Source organism: Alligator mississippiensis, chromosome 10 (assembly GCF_030867095.1).
Source record: "Alligator mississippiensis isolate rAllMis1 chromosome 10, rAllMis1, whole genome shotgun sequence".
In the NCBI taxonomy this organism is placed as follows: Eukaryota; Metazoa; Chordata; order Crocodylia; family Alligatoridae; genus Alligator; species Alligator mississippiensis.
The window spans coordinates 34,539,420-34,557,659 of NC_081833.1; the positions used below are offsets into that span (position 1 = coordinate 34,539,420).

The window sequence follows — 18,240 nt, forward strand, 5'->3', positions numbered from 1 at the left end:
GATCTTTCAAACCAGAGAAGGATGCTGCAGTTCACTAGGTTTTAAGCACCAGGTTTGTTGGAAGATTCCTTTGGGAAAGAAAAAGCCATACCGTGGTCTCATCTGCACAGCATACAGATCACTGTTGAAACCTTGGATTAGAAGGCAATGGTTTGTTTCTTCACTGTGGGAACATTTGAATGAGGCTTCTTCCCAGTGAAGAATGACACTTGTACCATTGAACATCTCGAATGCATCCTGACATTACCATAGGGTAGTCATGTCCTCAGATGTAATGCCATCTCAGTGTATTCTGTGTGGCTTCTTGGAAGAGATATGCTATTTAACATTTGTTGGCAAGGGAATCAGATGATGAAGGCAGAATTGTGGCTCAGGTTTTACTACGTGACCCAGAAAATTCAGGAACCTCCAGGTGGCATGCAAGAGGTTGAATGACCACATCTTCAGTATTCTCTCTGGTTGTATTCCTTTAACTGATAAGGCTGTTGTATTGCAAGGCAGTATCACAGCTGTCAGCATAAGATCCCATACTTATGGCCAGTTTGGAAAGAACCACTTGGCACTTGTACTTTACTGCTGTATATCAAATAAGAAAGGTCCTCTCTGCATTTTTCTGCAGTTAGTTTCTTGCTTATCCTGGGACATGACTGCCCTAGTAGCTGTGCTGTTTCTATTGTTCTATGGATTTCATACTTGGAAAGAAAGCTCAGCTGTTCCTTTTATAATTTGAGCCCATCTTATTCCTTGTTTTACTAGCATGTGAAAAGAGCTCTTTTGGTCTAATGTAAATGGTTTTCTTGCCTTTTGTATTGCCTTGTAGGTATTCACTGGGTCAGTGGTTCCAAAAATGTGTGGTCCTCAGATTAGCTGGTAGCCCCTGCTGGTCACATGGAGTTGTCTTTTGTTTCTTGTTTCTGATGATAGTATCATATTAACAACAGCTACAATTATGTTTATTATTGTCCTGCGTAGATGCCCTAGTGATATATAATGTGACACTGTTTTCTCCTAGCCATCTTTCCCCCAGTTGTACTCTTAGACTGTGGTCCACACAATGGAATTAATATTGAAGAATCCCTTGTACTGTGTGATGCCTTTTCTTATTTCTCTAAATTTCATGGAAATCGGCATCCTTACTGCAATGTTCTACGGTTTTGATGAGGGGGAGGATTGTGTTGGGGTTACTTGTGTGGCATCAGTTTGCTTTTCCTATAAATAACATTTTGTGTTCAGTGAACCTCTCCTCAGATTTTGGTCATATATATTCAACCCTGCAGAAATTGAATAATGTATTGGGTATTTTTCCTGGGGGAGGAATTCATCTTTCTGGCTCAACAGCTTGAAAATGAAATTTAGACCTGGACTTGCTGGCTTGATTGAATTGATGTCTTTTTGACATCATCAGAGATCTGAATGAATCATAGTGCCCTAACTCTATGCTGGACAGTTCTGTGGCTTGTGCTCTTGAAAGAATTCACACCTTTGGTCAGAGTTGTAAGAGTTTTGATAGTGGCTGCTTGTCAGGAAGCAAAGAAAGTGAAGGTGAAAAGATGGTTTAGAACAGGGCTGTCCAAATTCTACAACCCCATGGTCACATGCCCATAGGCCACACCAGGAGCACCACAGGGACATACCTGCACCCCTCCACTGCTGCACCCTGTACCTTTGTGTGCAACCCCCACCCCTCTGTACCTGCAGGTGCATGAGTATGATCCTCTTTCTCCCCTTCGCCACTGCTGCACCACATAAGTGCAACCCCCCATCGCCTTCCAGGCATGGCCCCATCACCGTCAACTCCCCATGCTGTCCTGCACCCTGAGATAAAGGTAGGAAGCAGCAGAGGAGGGAGGTGGGGAGCCTGGAGATCCTGGCTGCTATTGCAGCAAAAGCAATGAGGGGAAGCGGCAGCCAGGTGAGACTCTGGGGTGGGGGTGGCACATATTAACCTCTCATGGGCTGCATGTGGCTCACAGGCGGCCAGTTGGACAGCGTTGGTGTGAAATAAAAAGTTGGAGAGCCCACCTAGTTCTTGGTAAAACAGACATGCCTTCTAATCCTTGTTACTATCCAGGATCCTGAGCTGTGTAAGAATCTAAAAAAACCCAACAAGGACAGACTGGCTTGTCACAGATGCTGGTTGTGAGAGAGATCACAGTCTGTTGGGTAGAGTGCCCACTGCTCTGGGTTCATGCAATACCTTTCCCAGTTGCATGTTCGTGGTGATAGGTAAGGCCTGAGCTCCTTAAGATCTAGAGGTTGTCCTTACACTACAGAGGCTATAGTTGTCTCTTGCTCCCTTTGTAACAAGTCACAGTCAAAAAAAAACTAGCCACCTACTCCTTTGAATGCTGTTACAAGATATAGAGAAAAATACAGGTGCTCCTCTAAGAGCCCATGAGGAAGCACTGAGAAGCTTTAACATGGTTGTTTTCTTTTGTTTGCAGTCAAATCTATATCCCACTGTGGGGCTCCAAACACCAGGCGAGATAGTCGATGCCAATTTTGGGCAGCAGCCATTTGTGTTTGACATTGAAGACTACATGAGGGAATGGCGAGCAAAGATTCAGAGCACCATCAAGAGATTTCCTATAGGAGACAGACTAGGCGAGTGGCAAGCAATGCTCCAGAAGTAAGTACAACTATTTCACTCTTCCTCTTCTTGTATAAGTTTTAAAATATCACCTAGCCAAGAGTTGCTACAGAACAATCAAAAGGCAGCGTTATTCCCTCACCTTTCCCTGTTCGATTTAAGTGTCTTTTTGCAGTCCATGAAATCCTGTTGGTACCTAGAGGCAAGCTATTTACACTATCATCAAATGTTCCCCTAGGAAGGATTCAGAACTTGGTGTGTCATTACTGCCTTCCCCTGCTTAGGCCATTTCCCAGGCTAGTAAGTGGAGTTCATTTCAGCAATGATGCCATTAAGGCATTTTAGTGAACAGGGTATTCATTTCAGGAGAAATGTGAAGCTGATGTGCTTCTCTGTCCTTCTTGATAGTGGTCACAATATGTGAGCAACTGAGCCAGCCAGTTGTTGTGAAAGTTTGATAATAGTTGAAGAATGGACAATGAATTCAGTTCTACCTCTACCACTGAGCACAGAAGGGAAAGGGAGAGAAACCTCAAGTTTCTCCCATGGTAACAGACTTGGTGCAGTTGCATGTTGTCAGTGTAAAAATCTACAAGCTTGAAAATTTATGGGAAGAGAAACGTATTGATTATAATAATCAGAGAAACTCCTGTAGTAAATTGGACAGTGTTGTGGGTGGTGTGATATGTGCTGTGACACAAGCGATCTCAAAGGGCAGTGGCGGATGATGGGGATATAATGTAAATGTGTTGCATCTGACTTGGAGCCTTGTCACAGTGTAAGCTGCCTTCTGTATGGTCTTCCTCACAGGAAGCAGAGTAATCTGTAACAGTACTTCTTCAAGCTCCTTTCAGTCCAGAACGTTTGCTCACAAAGGCCTCATCCAAATGAGCCCAGACATTTGGTTTCACAGGGACAACTAGCAGTGAGACACCTTGTGTTGCTGGTACTTGTACCTGGGAAATGCCCACGTCATGCACCGTCTGGCATGTGGCAGGTTGCCTTGGATGGTGTAGGGGAGGCTGGAGCCAGCAACTGTGCTGGCTCCAGCAGCCTGTCCTAGGGGCCAGGGAAGCTTCATCCAAATCATCCCTGCAGGTTGGAGCATGGCCGGCAGCTGGAGCATGGTTCTAGCTTTGGGCAGCGCACACTGCCTCCATGTGTACTGCCCTGCTTTTTTTTTCTGCGCAGGTTTTTTGGGGGGTTTTTTGTTTTGTTTTGTTTTTGACCCCTGGATCTTCCGGGGTCAAAAAGCCCCCTGTACTGCAAGGTAGCAATGTGGGAAATGCCTGAACATAGGGTGTGTGGCGCCGCAGATGGGTTTGTGGTATAACATACCACACGGCCACACTTGTTTGGATACAGCCATAGTACCCAAGCTCAAAGCACCGCACCGCACCGCACCGCACCGCACCGCACCGCACCGCACCGCACCGCAACGCAACGCAACGCAACGCAACGCAACGCAACGCAACGCAACGCAACACAACACAACACAACACAACACAACACGTCTCATCAGTTGGAGAAGGCTAAACCAGAAAACCAGCCGAGGGCATTGGGGAGTCAGTATTGATAGACATATTCAGTGATTTCTGAGGCTGCTGTTCATCTTGAGAGAAATCTGATGAAAAGGGAAGTAGATGTTCTGGCTTCTCCTCCAGTGCCTGACTTGAAATTTGGGAGTTTACAGTGCTACACACAGTATATAAGGGCTGCCTTGTCCGATGGTCTTAAGATCCTCAGTTTTCATGCATCTCTCTTGGAGTTCAAAAGGGCCAGTCTTGGAGAACTTGTCTCTGAGGAGCATTTGCTGTTGTGTTAGCAACCACAATTGAGGGAAGAGTAAGTAAGTATGGCAGTAGTTTGATGGGAATTCCGTATCTATCTGCAAGTAATGCTCTCCCACACTAACCAGGTATCAATAGTAAGAGTGGATGGTAAACTAGTATAGCTACCTACAAGATCTGTGAATCAATAAGTAGTCTGCCCTTTATGTTGATACAGTCCCTAGTGTCCATGTGCACTGGTCTTAGTTTTGCACTGGAGAAACTGAAAAGGAGTAGTATGAAACCTGTATTTTAGTTAGTGTTGGTGACTGGAGTATGAAATTCCAATACCGCTATTGCAGGAGTGCCTGAACTTTGCCTAACTGAGATTTCTGCTAGTGTCTTGTCAGAAATTGGAGAGCTGCACCTAATTCACAGAAGATTAAAAGGGAACTGCCCTGTCCTCCAGGAAGAAAGTACAGGTCTACCAGAGAAGTGCCAAATGGTGTAGGTTGTGCCCAACTTCAGTCTCTGCACAGACTCTAACCACCTTGTGGTTACAGCAAGCAGCCCTGAGTGGGGTGTATGTTCTGCTTCTGCTGTTTGTTAGTAGGAGTTTGTGTCTGGAATGCCATTAGGAGGTTCTCAACAGGTTCCACAATTGGAAAATGCTTTTAATTTGGCCTTGGAAAGATGCTTAATAGACTGGCTCAGAGACAACTCCCAGGATAACCTGAGTTTGTGAAAGTCATTAGCTTGCTGTGCCTTAACAATGTGCATAAATCAGTGTGTCAGAAAAGCTAGTATAGGGTTATTTGATGCATTTTATTATAGACCTTAGAGGATAAATGTTTCCCAGAGACTTGAGGAGAGCTGACCCCCCCACTGGAAATATGATACCATGCAAGACAATGTGAAGCATTTTGTTGTGGTTAAATACCAGAGGCGTCTAACCTACAAGTCAAAGTAATGAACTGTCACAAAGAACAGGGCACTGTACTGCTCAACAGCAACTTGTTGGCTGTTGATGTGGTGTCAGGGACAAAAACAGAGTTAACAGGGAGACTCTTGCTTTTTATTTACCTTCATAGTATAGTTCAGGCTTGTCCAACATATGGCCCGCGGGCCGCCATGTGGCCCACAAAGCCATTTTATCTGGCCCAAGGTGGCAGCGGTGCTGCTGCCACCGCCACAGAGCGCAGAGCTGCCACGGTGGCAGAGCACGGAGCTGCGGTGGCAGCGGAATGCGGAGCCGCGGTGGCAGTGGCGGCGGTGCTGGTGCTGCTGCAGAGTGCAGAGCCACGGCGGTGGCGGGGCTGCAGTGAGGTGGTCAGGGCCGGCCCGCAGCCAGTAGCAAGGGGAGGGGAGCTGCTTACCCCCGTGGGGCCCAGGGGAGCGGCCCCGTGCAGGAGGCCAAGCAGTGGCTGCTGACACTGCCGGCCCGTGCCTGCGTCCTCACCCGCCTGCCCTGCTGCCCTGCCTAGCCCCACAGCAAGGCAGCGCCTGCTCCCCTGGCCAGTCTACCCCCAGGCGCTGCTGCTCTCCGGGCCCGGCCGCCCATGCGCCAGGCCCCGAGGGAGCTGCTTCTTATGTGCTGCTGGGGGCGGGAGGAGCCCGGCCAGGTCTGCATCAGCCAGCAGAAGCGGCGGCAGAGCCGTGTGCCACTCAGGACGGGACGAACTTGCACCAGTCAGTCCTGAGTGGGACACGGCTCCGCCACCACTTCTGCTGGCTGGTGCAGACCTGGCTGGCCTCCTCCCGTCCCCAGCAGTACATGGAAAGCTGGCTTCAGCTGCATGCTGCTTTTCCTGGCTGGTGCCGACCTGGTTCTGCCCAGGCGGGTCCTGCAGCACCATGACAACCCGGGCATGGCACTGGCAGGCTGGGTGGGCCCCAGGTTAACCCCAGCCTGGCCCCACTGCTTCTCCAGCACCAGGTCAACCCAGTTGTAGCCAAGCAGCTCCTGCAGCACCATGTCAACCCGGGCATGCATGCCATGTCAGCCAGCACCATGTCAACCCCTGCAACTTCATTGGTGTCAGAGGTCACATGACATCACTTCCTGATATGATATCACTTCCTGTGATGTCTTTGAATGTGGCTCGACCGCCCACTGGGTGATAAAAAGTTCATGATCCAGCCCCACATTCAAAAAGGCTGGACACCCCTGGTATAGTTTAAAGATCTTCAGGAAGGAACTGGATAGTTTTAGCTACTGATTTGAACGTAAATGAAAGCCAGCTCATTTTTTGGCTTCCTTCTGACTACTAAGTTGAATTGTTGTATTCTTAGTGTTAGAGCCATTAGTGAACTCAGGCACTTAGTAAGAGAGATTTGCCCATTATGTCCCAGGTTCCCGTGTTTAACAGGAAGAGATATGAGCTTTCCTCATCCTGTCGATATTTTAGGCTTAAGCTTTCTAAGCCTGAACCTTCTCCTATCAGGCATTGGGCAAGTGCAGTATCTGGAATGGATTCATTGGAGCACAGTTTTCTTAATTGCTCTACACATCTGATCAGGAATCTGAAAGGACAGTGCCCATATAGCTGTTGGGCTGTTGTATGACAGATTATTTCTGTGGCAGATGACAGAACAAGGAGCAACAGTCTCACGTTGAAGCAAGGGAAGTTTAGGTTAGATATTAGGAAGAATTTTCTCACTAGGAGGGTAGTAAAACATTGGAACAAGTTACTCAGAGAGGTGGTGTGATCTCCATCCTTGGTGGTTTTTAAGACTCAGCTAAACAAAGCCCTGGCTGGAATGATCTAGTTGGAAACGGTCCTGCTTTGAGCAGGGGGTTTGACTAGATGACTTCCTGAGGTCTCTTCCAACCCTAATTTTCTATGATTCTGTGATTTCTGATTTTAACCTTGAGATATCTGCAGATTACAGTTTTGTTGCAAACTGGTTTTAAAAAATCTTGGCATAAAATGACTCCTATTTCTCCAGGTTGCACCAAGACTGCCTACAGGAGAACAGATTGCTGCTTGAGGAGTTTGAGATTGAGTGCTGGTATTGGTTTCCAGCATGGCTATCTTTTTGATGCACTTTGCTGTAGTGAAGCAAATGGGAACAAAAGATTGATAGCAAATGAGCTATTAAAAATAAACCATGTTTTGGTTGCAGTTTGCTCCTAAAATAAGGATAGAAAATAGACTCCAGATATTTTTGAGAGATGGGAAGCTTTTTGGAACCTAGAACAGCCCATTTGTTTGCTCCCTATATCCCAAGCAACTCGTTAAAGTAGAGTATGTTTTGTATTTGCAGTAGAGAGCTCACTGCAGGTGTTCAGATACTTAAGGCAATGAATGGTAGTAGTCCTGTTGCAATTGACCAGACAGTTTTTAAAAATAACAAACCTGTTAATCAGATTTGAACTGCAAATGTGTTGCTGATTCCTAAAAATATGTCCCCCCTCTAGAGAAGATTATTAGTTTCACACTCCATTTGGACTCCATATTCTCTTTGGTCCGTCCTAATCAGCTGGTAAGCTAAGTCAGTTTGTGTGCCAGTTCTTTAGGGTTTTGATGAAGTGTGAGTAGGACTAACATTTAAATTAAAAGGTACAAAATGGAATCAATAGGCAAAGGTCTCCACAGTCACTGGAGAAATATATTTCTACTACATACATTTTCTGGCACTATCATGTCAATATTTGTTTACCTCTAACACTTCATGATGAAAACACAGTTAGGAAAGCATTGAAGTATGTGTTAAATAACTGTTCAAATTGTAACTAGATAGTAAAGCACCTCCTGTTGGTGTCTGGGAATAAGTGTAATTGTTAAGAAAGCCATACAGTTATCCTTTGAAAGAAACATTTAATAATCAAAACACAGGATTCTGGAGTTCTTCCAGCTATCCCTGATTGTTTGGGCAGGTCGTTATGCCTCTTCACACCTTAGTTTTCCTGTCTATAAAATGAGGAACCTGCTTGCTTCATTTACAGTAGCTCAGAGCATTGGTAATAGAATGCCAAGTGATCTAATATGGGAGATCTCACCCTGCCCAGCCCAGGTTGATTATAACTAAGAATGGAGACCTAGTTATTGGGAGTCTTTATTTGGCATTTCTATCCAGTTCTTAGTAGACAGGTGTCTAGATATAAGTTAGAAATAAGATACTAGTTATGTTCTAACAGGGCTGAGTTTTGTCATTAAAACTGCATTTTCTACTGTGTTGATGCTTTTTCCCTTTTTTGTTAGAACTTCTTTGTTTTATTGATGTATATTGTGCTAGTTGCATTTCGTTTTTTCCTAGCATGGTATCTTCCTACCTGGTTCATCATGGGTACTGTGCAACAGCAACTGCCTTTGCCAGAGTGACAGACACCACAATCCAGGAAGATCAGGCCTCCATAAAAAATAGGCAAAGTAAGCACTTTTCCTTCACAACCATCTCCGCACCCCACCCCTTTGTCTGTCTCATTCACCATAAGGGCCCTTACTCCCTGCAAACTCTGAAATGACCCAAACTCCTAAGTGCCTAGATCAGGGGTGGGCAAAATACAGCCCATGGGCCGTATCTGGCCCACGGTGGGTCTTTGTCTGGCCCACGGCAGGTCCCTTGGTCCCCTGGCCTAGCCACAGTCCAGCCATGGTACATCCTGCCATCCCTTAGGCATGCAGCGGGGCTGGGGCAGCTCTGCAGCTGGACTGCCTTCCTAGGCAGCCCAGGTGGGTCCTTCTGGCTGCTGCTGGCCCCAGCCCCACAGTACTGGTGGGGATCTATGCTACAGAGCCCCAATTCTGCATGCCCCTCTCCTGTTCCAGGCTCGCCTGCCCACGCTCAGTAGCAGCAGCATGGGAAAAAAGCTGCTGCTCAGTGTAGCAGGAAAGCAGTCCCTTCCCCTTCTGCTGCCAGCAGTTCCCTGCTGCAGCTGCCTAAAGCCTGGACTAGGCTGCCCTGCATCTCCATTGCCATCATCTCCATCTCTGATTGGTGCAGCAGGGAACTGCGGGGAAGGGGCAGGGCCATTTTTCCCACCCCAGTATGGAGCAATAGCTGGTTTTCCATGCTGCTGCTGCTACTGAGCCTGGGCGGGTGAGCCCAGAGTGGGTGCATGGGGTCAAGGCAGGTCCCAGCCGGTACCATAAAGCTGGAGCCAGCGGTGGCAGCAGCCAGAAGGAGCCACTGCCACTTGGGCTGCCTAGAAAGGCAGTTGTGGTGTGGAGATGCCCCAACCCCAGGGGGCAGCAGGATGCACCATGAGCAGGCAGTGTGGAGCAGGCCAGTCAAGGCTGCTCCTGGGTTCTGGCTGATCCACTCTGGTGGAGGTTAGTCCGGAGTGGGCGCAGGGAGTGCTAGGGCTGCGCAGTCCTGGGAGTGACGGGGAGGTACCGCAGGGTGGGTGGGCTCTGAGTTGTTGCGGGTGGGGGTAGGTGCTGATCCTTCTATGGGGAGCGTGCGTGGGGTTCCCATGCACACCCCACCATACCCACAAACCCTCCCCCACAAACCCCATAGTCATATCCTCCTCCACAAAATCACGCACCCCACAAACACTGCACCCACCCACACCCTCACCTATACCTCCTGCAAACCCTGAACTCCCACATGCACCCCCCCCCCCCCACATGCATGTCTCTGGCGGGAGCCCCACTCACTGCTATATGCACACACCCCACCACACACAGAGTACCATGGCAAGGAAGTTTGGGGCCTGGGGCAAAGTCCACAGCAGCAGCCCACCCTTGCCCTGCACACAGATCCAGAGAGCACACGCCCCCCCTATGCTTGCCTAGGAGTGCTTGCATCAGTGGGAATCGCCACTAATGAAGCAAATTTGACTCATAGCAGACTTTGAGTTCATTTACATTCTCTGCATCTTGCAGTGCTTTGTAGGTTCATGACACAGTGCATGGGCAGAGGTAGGTGGGGGAGAATTGCACACACCACCTGTTTGCTCTACCTGCTACTTCAGCTACTGTAATACAGTTCTTAATCTTTAGTGCTTTAGATGCCACCAGAGTTCACATGCATAGGATTTTTTTCTTCTTTGAGCCATTCTAATTCATTCCCTGAAATGGACTCTTAACCCTGAGATGAAAAAATGGGTGTATAAAGATGACCTCTTTGTTGGCCCACTAAGGAATTGGAGGGCATTTGGAATATGATATCTTGATTTCCCCTAATATTTGGTGTGTTGGATTGAGTGTTGATCTTTCACCATCCTGTCCTGGCTGTTCAGAGTTTAATTTTTTACCTGCAGCCCACTGACATTCTGACTTCCTCTGTCTGCTCTCTTTTCCTTGTGTTCTGTATGCCACATGGTTGTCATGTTCCAGCTGCATTGCATTCCTTGTTGTCTGCTACATACAGTATGTGTACTCTTAAAGAGTGTCCAGGCTGAAAGATCTTCTGCCCAGCAGCCTAGAATGACTCGCAGCTGCTGCCTAGCAATGCTCTCACATGTCAGTAGAAGGATTGTAGTTCTGCCCTCCTTGGTGGACATGCCACAACTGGAGAACAGCAAAGCAAAAACAACTTGAACTGGGCAAGACTGCCCTTGCTGCTGCTTTTGATTGGAGAAGGGAGTGGCTACAGAACATTAAGTGTGTTGTAGGTTTCAGACTGCTTTCACGTCACTGCTTTTATCAGTAATAATCAGGTTACCCAGCAGACCTGAGGGAGGAGTGCCCAAGGTGGGACAGCACAGCCAAATGCAGCTGGTAAAAGAAGACTAAGCAGAAAAAAAAAGTAAAGGTCTGATATTTTGTTGAAACTGGGGCTAATTAAAAGAGATCAGGAAAAACAGAAGAAAGAGATGGGTAAAGGAGCAGCAGAGGCAGGGAGACAGAAATAGAATCAAAGGAGGAGGGAAGCATCAAAAGCAGAGAGGCAGCAGTGAAAGCCTTTAAACGAGAAAAGAAAAAGGTATAAGGAAGTAAAGGAAGATAAAAACTGCTATGGAGGGGAACAGGAGGAATGTAGGGAGCAAAATGGAAGAGACCCCAAAACACAGACCTTGGGTATTAGTGTTAGAAAGCTTACTTTCGTGCAGCGTCTTAAAGTGGTGTTTTTTAGTTAATAGGCAGTTGTTAATGTCCATGAAGAAAGGGTGCTTCTAAGAAGTCAATACAGCATAGTTCTGAAGCAGGATACTGGCCAGCAGAACTGCTGGGGTCTGTTTCCATCTCTGTCACTGACGTGTATTATGTTGGGAAAGCTTTAACCCTGAAACCAAGAAGGTGACAAACAGGAAGGTTATTGCTTCCTTCTGTTACAGGCTTATGGCCAGTCTCCAGTTGTTTGTAAAGTACCTTGAGATTATCACAGGAAAATGCAAAGTATTTTTGTTTTTATCACTTAAACTTAGAAAAAATACCACCATCTACAGTGCTGTAAATGAGCAGCTTGTCCAGGTGCATTGGGATGGGGTTGGTGAATGGAAGTAACTCACAGGTGCAGAGATAGTCCAAAGCAGTTTGTCAGCAGAAGCTGCAAGGGCTGGGCCAGAACCAAAATAGTGTGGTGACCTGCAATATTATCTTGGTAGCTTTTGTATCCCTGAGCTTCCTAAAAATGTCCAGCTTATACCAATTCATCCATTGCGGTGTTCCTGGAGCCACCTTACAGAAGCTGGTTAGGCTTTGCCAGTATAGCTGTGTCAGCTCAGGAGTATGGTGGGATGCAGCTTGTGACTGCCACAGCTATGCTGACACACATCTGTTGTGTGCCAGCATACTACACACGCGCACAATTACACTGCAGCAGCATGGGTTTGCTGGCACAGCTCATTTTCTTTTGGAAGGGGGTCTGGAATAAGCTGTACTAGCTAATGTGCAGTTTTGTTTCTAGAAGCTGCTCCACTGTAAGAATGCCCTGCCAATCCTAGTATTTTGAGGCAGCCATATAGGACAAGCCTTCCAAATGTAGGCCTTGCCTGAGTCCTTGATGTGAGCCTCATTTTGGGTTATGTCTTTCATGTGGAAAAACTGAGTGGTGCAAGCTGTCATTTCCCCCTTCAGTCTGATTGCCCTGCCTGCTGTCTCCTGCTTAACATCAAAGACGTGCTAACAGCTTAACTACAAGAAGCCTTTCTTTCACATTAAGCACCCCACCTTCCTTTATCACGATGTGAAAGGATCACAGTACATGTCCCTTGTACCTCCCATTGGTTCTCCAGCAGAACATAGACCCCATATACCTATTATCTGCTGGGTTTGGCAGATCCTATCCTCCACTCTCTCAGATTTTTTCTACCCATCATAAATATGCAAATAAGGCATAAACCCAACTTTAAAATCCTTTGTGGGTGACAGGGTGGGGGGCAGAGGCTGAGCTGTGTGGGACTTTCCAGAGGCCATCTTAGTAAGTGTGGTAGCTGTTCTTGCTGGGCTTTCCTTGGTACCAATAGGTCTCTTCTTGCTTTCAGGAATACAGAAACTAGTATTAGCAGGCAGAGTGGGAGAGGCTATAGAGGCTACACAACAGCTCTACCCTGGCCTCCTAGAACACAATCCTAACCTGCTCTTCATGTTAAAGTAAGTATGCTTAGCTTTATATCCTTTGCATAATCTTGGGCAGATGTCTTTGAAAGTGGGAGTTTGAGGAGCCTAACCAGTCAGTCCTCATGCCTGGATGTGTCACGAACTAGCCTAGTTTTTAATTCATGCTGCTAGAGGTTGCTGATGAAAGCAGTTGATCTGGGAGTGAAGGGGGAGAGGGCACTGGCCAACCTTCTTACCACTACTCAATGAGTAGCTGCTGCTGGGAGGTATTTGCCATGAGTAGACAGTCAAAGGTGGATGAATGAGGCATTAACCCACCTGACTGAGACTGACTCCTGTATCAGCAGCCTTTTCCTGTGCTAGAGATCTCTCCTTCAGCAAAACAAAATGCCAGGGATAGCTCTGCAACCCAACATTCCTAACCTTATGTCAACTATTTCTTTGATTTTTCCAGCCTGTCTGTTTATTTGGACGTCAAGTTGATAAAGTTCACTTTGCTGCCATTTATCACCTTTTGGGATTTTTGAGCATCACTGTGGGAGTTCTCAGAAAGAGGTTTATGTGAACAAAGGGGGATTATGGGTAGGCACCAAGGTGATCAAAATCCAGCTGAATCCAGCCCATGGAGGGACTTGGTCCTGCCTGCGACAGGTCCCTTAGTCCCGCCTGGCCCAGGCACTGTCCGTTCCATGGTGCATCCTGCCACTTCCTGGGGATGTAACAGGGCTTGGGGTGGCTCCACAGCTGGACTGCGTTTCTAAGCAGCCCAGGCAGTAGTGGCTCCTTCTGGCTGCTGCCACCGCTGGCCTCAGCCCCACAGTACTGGCAGGGACCCATGTGCACAGCTCTGACCCCAGCCCACCCTGCGCCCACTCTGGACTCTGCCCAGCAGAGCGGATCAGCTGTGGGCCAGCTGGAACCTGCACACGCAGCCCTGCCTTGGCCTGCCCCCTGCCTGCTCTGGATTGCCCGCTCACGCTGAGCAACAGCAGTGGCCAGGCAGAAGCTGCTGCCCAGTGCAGGGGGAGAAGCAGCCCCTCCCCTTCACTGCTGCTGGGTGCTCCTTGCTGCAGCTGCCCAGAGCCCATGCCCAGGCTGCCCTGCTGCTCCTCTGTGCTATCACCACTGCCCTGCTGGGTAGCCCATAAGCAGCAGCAACAGCAGTGGGGAAGAGTTGCAGGGCAGTCCAAGTGTAGAATCTGGACTGCTGCAGCAAGAAGCACCTGGCACCAGTGAGGGGGAGGGGCTGCTTTTCCTCCACTGCTGCTGTTGCTCAGCATGGGTGGGTGAGTCCAGAGCAGGCACAAGTTGGGTCAGGGCTGTGCGCATGGGTTCTGGCTGGTAGGCCTGTGTGAAGCGGCAAGCATTAGTTTTGGATTTGGCCATTTGGAGGGACAGTGATTTCATTAACAGATTCAAATCACTGTCCCAATATGATTTGGCCCAATCAGATCTGAAGATTTGGTGCTGTTTTGGAGATTCGGCCATAGACTAAACAGATGGCAGTCCTTACCATGCTGGACACAGCTGACTCCGGCTGTCTTTTGGGGTTGGGGGAGGGGGAAGGGAAGGAGCATGGGGGAGGGTGGGGCTGGGAGAAGCTGCCCAGCTGGGGCGGGGGACATGGGACTTGGGGAGGGGGGCTGGGGGGTGCAGGATGCAGGGATGGCAGCACTCAAAGTGGGGGCTATGCCCCGCTGCTGCCTGCCCAGCCAGGGCCGGGGGGGGGGGGGGGGACAGAATGTGGGAGCGGCTTGTTCTGAGCGGAAGGGAGCAAGTGGCAGTAAGGTATAGCCCCCCCTCTCTGTGCTGCCATGCCCGTATTCGGTGCTGACTGGCAAGCAGCAACAGTGCCGCGCCCCCCCCAGCTGCAGGCGGCAACAGTGGCCATGCCCTCTGCCCCGGCTGGCAAGTGGCGGCAGTGGCTACCCCCCTGCCCCCCCGGCTGGCAAGCGGTGGCAGCAGTGCCTGTTCCCCTGCATTGACTCCTATATCAGCAGCCTATCAGGGGCAGTGGCAGCTGGAAGGAACCATTGCTGTTGCCTAGAAAGGCAGGGCAGGCTGGAGGCTGTGCACTGTTGGCACTGGCATGTGGGATCCAGGCTGTTACGGGGGGGGAGGGAAGGAAGGAAGGGGTGCTGACCGGCCCACAGCAGCTCCCCAGAACTCTTGATCCAGGGTCTGTAACAAGCATACCTACCTCCTAATAGATCTGAATGGAAAATGGAACCTTCACTATCCTTCCCTTGTGGGTGTGTTTTTACAATTCCCATTTTGCAGTAGCACCTCAGGCATTTCTAGACCTGCTAGATCAGGCATGTTCAGCCTGAGGATAAGCTCCACACCACTCATCTGGCCCATTGGGCCAGGCTGGATTGGGCCCAGGGATGCCCTTCCCCTCCCCCTGCCCCAGCATACCTGATCCAGTGCTGCTTCAGCTGGTCTGGGACTCTTGCTGCATGTGGAATGGATCCCAGAGTGGCTGGAATGGGTGCTGTGTGGGGCACGGTATGGCCCATTCTGGCCTCTCCAGGATCCGTGTCATGCATATCAGGAGTCCTAGACCAGTTGGAGTAGCCACTGGATCAGATATGCTGTGCGGAACGGGAAGGTGTCCCTGGGCTCAATCTGGCCTGTAGACCAGCCCCATGCCACAAGCATGCTATGCTCTGTGTGGGTCTGATCAGACCCAAGGGTAGCACTGGGGGACAGATGGTATGGCTCTTGGCTGGATCTAGCAAAACCAACATCCCCATTCTCCAAAACCCCAAAAAGAAGTCCATGTCATTCCATCCCTTCTCACTCCTGCCTTTAATTAAGGGGATCATCTCCTCCAGCCAACCCAGCCTCACTGCTCCCATAGGAATAAAGTAACAAATTCCATCCCCCCACCTATAGTATGTCCAATCTACTCACAGCCCCCTACCTGACACAGAGGAATCCCCTTCTTCCATAACTGTCCCTCCCAAGCCCATACCTTCCTTTCTCATAGTGGGGCTGTAGCTGTCTCAAAACCCACTTAACCTCTCTCTTCCACTCCCCCCCACCAAGAAAGCATGTTATTCAAATTTAAAAAATAACAAGCAGTGCAATACCCCCTTCCCCTTTCCTTATCTCCGTCCCTGTCAGAGTGCAATGCTAGAGGGTGCCCTTGAGTGTTGCCCTTCTGTAGTGCACTCTTCTGGGTAGGCTGCAATCCTTTTGAAGCCTTTAGAGCAACCCTTCTTCATCAGGACAGTGGAAATAAATCTACCACCCTGGGGCTTAGAGAGAACACTTGAGAGGCAAGAAAGATTAGCTTTGCAGTACCATCCAGTTCCCCAGCTCCTTGGCTTGCAATCCTGTGAGAATTCCTTTGGGTTCCGATCAATCCAGACATTGATGCATTTGGTTAACCTGCAGGAATATTATTTGAGCAGTTCAGGCTTCCTTGCCATAGAAGCAAAATGCCGTGTTTGCTCATACTGTTCTAAATTAATGAAGCTTTTCATCACCTAGAGCCTGTGGTATCTTGTGCTTTCATAGCCAGCACTGTGGATCCTATAATATGGTCTTTTGCATTGTCTGGAAATGTGATTTGTGGCCTTGGCTGATCCAAGCTGAGGCTGCAGCATCTTGTCAATTGCATGTAGGACTTGCGTGATCACCTTAGAGGAGGTGGTAAACTACAGAATAGGTATCCACTGCTAAAATGACAATTTTTATGTATCGTTACTTGTCCTTCCTTATGCAGGCCTCAGTGCCAAGGAACATCTCTTTCTAGGCAGCAATATTTCAACTCCCTTCCTGCTTCAGCATTGCCCAAATCTTCTCAGCAAGAAGATGTGAGGACTTGTGAAATCTCTAGCTTTCTCAAGGATGTTTGATTCCAGTTTGCTTTTGCTCTAAGACTTCACATAGAGCAACAAACAAAGCATTAGTGCAGAAGCTTTACCCATCCCTTTCTCTTTCTTCCTCTCTATGAAATCAGGTGCCGGCAGTTTGTGGAGATGGTGAATGGAACAGACAGTGAAGTGCGTTGTTTCAGTGCCCGTAGCCCCAAATCCCAGGACAGTTACCCGGGGTCCCCCAGCCTAAGCCCTAGACATGGATCAAACAACTCGCATGCTCATAGCACTGGTAAGTGGCATCCTTTCTCCATCTCCACATTGAATGGAGCTGGTACTGGGGATGGGTCATTTTGCTCATTACAAACTGGTTTTTATATTTTACTCTTTGAAAAACATCTGTCCTTCCTACCACCAGCAGGGAGGATGTTCAATTATTGGAGGGTACTCTTTATGACAGATACGGCCTATAATTAACTTCTCATCAGTTATCTCTAACAGATAATGTGTTGTACAACAGATTTTTTCAGGATAATGTACTAGAGAGAAGTTAAAAAAAACCCAGCTGTATAGTGCATGATGGAGATTGATGGAAAGCTTCAGGGACAGAGCTGCCCTGGAAGCAGGACTCGGTAACTGGAGAGCCAGTGAAACGGTCATAGTTGTAGTCTCAAGCTTTGTGCTCCCAATGGAAAAAGCTTTAACTGAGGCTGTAGTGCTCTCCACCTGGCAATCTTAACTCCTCTGGCTGCAAGGCTCCTGCTGCTCCGTGTGAAAAAGCTGCAAGTGTTAGATAGAAGAAGCCAGAGCATTGTTAAATATTTTTTTGCTTTTGGAAGACTGCTCCATAGCCCTGCTCCCTTCAACCACTTCTCCAGCCCTGGGTTCTCAGTGCACATATTTACATATCGAAACAGGATGTTTCTCTAAAAATATGCTCTAGCTCAACCACAAGATGTGAGCATATTAAAGAATGCCTCTCTAACTAGATGGTCAGCATCATCCCTTCTGGCAGTTGAACTGATGCATCCCTCCCTGTGGCAATGACTGTATTCAATTAGAAAATTTCTGCATCAAATACTTAATACAAAGGGTGGAAAGAATTCACATGTACTGATCTCTGATTTGTGTCTGTGTCCAGTTCTCAGTGGACAGATGTCTAAATCTAATTTAGCACTGATTGGACTTCAGGAATAAGATACTAGTTATGTTCTAACAGGGCTGAGTTTTATCATTAAAACTGCAATTTCTACTGTGTCAATTGTTTTTTCTCTGTCTTGTTAGAGCTCCTCTGTTGTATTGATGTATATTGTGCTGGTTGCATTTTGTTTTTTCCTAGCATGGTATCTTCGTACCTGATTCATCATGGGTACTGTACAACAGCAACTGCCTTTGCCAGAGTGCAAGCCCCTCAATCCAGGAAGATCAGCCCAGGCCGCCATCAAAACATGTTCCTGTAGAGGTGCACCGATACATCAGTCCATATCATATTGGCACCAATAAAAGGAAAATTGACATTATCGGCAATCAGCATTTTTGGCTGATGTGGCCAATAATGTTGCTGATAAATGATGCCTGCATGCGCGCAGCCGCAGCATTCA

The 18,240-nt window shown here is 48.2% G+C and overlaps 1 protein-coding gene across 3 annotated transcripts in view; it reads left to right on the forward strand.

The window, feature by feature from the left end:
• Nucleotides 1-18,240, forward strand: part of RANBP10 (RAN binding protein 10) — a 207,261-nt gene that overhangs the window by 172,183 nt on the left and 16,838 nt on the right. For all 3 annotated transcript variants that reach the window (XM_019488979.2, XM_006278087.3, XM_059713633.1), the window contains 4 exons: nucleotides 2,445-2,629; nucleotides 8,620-8,732; nucleotides 12,737-12,845; nucleotides 16,783-16,931. In XM_019488979.2, coding sequence (XP_019344524.1) covers nucleotides 2,445-2,629; nucleotides 8,620-8,732; nucleotides 12,737-12,845; nucleotides 16,783-16,931 — 556 coding nt within the window. The remainder of the gene's footprint in view (nucleotides 1-2,444; nucleotides 2,630-8,619; nucleotides 8,733-12,736; nucleotides 12,846-16,782; nucleotides 16,932-18,240) is intronic.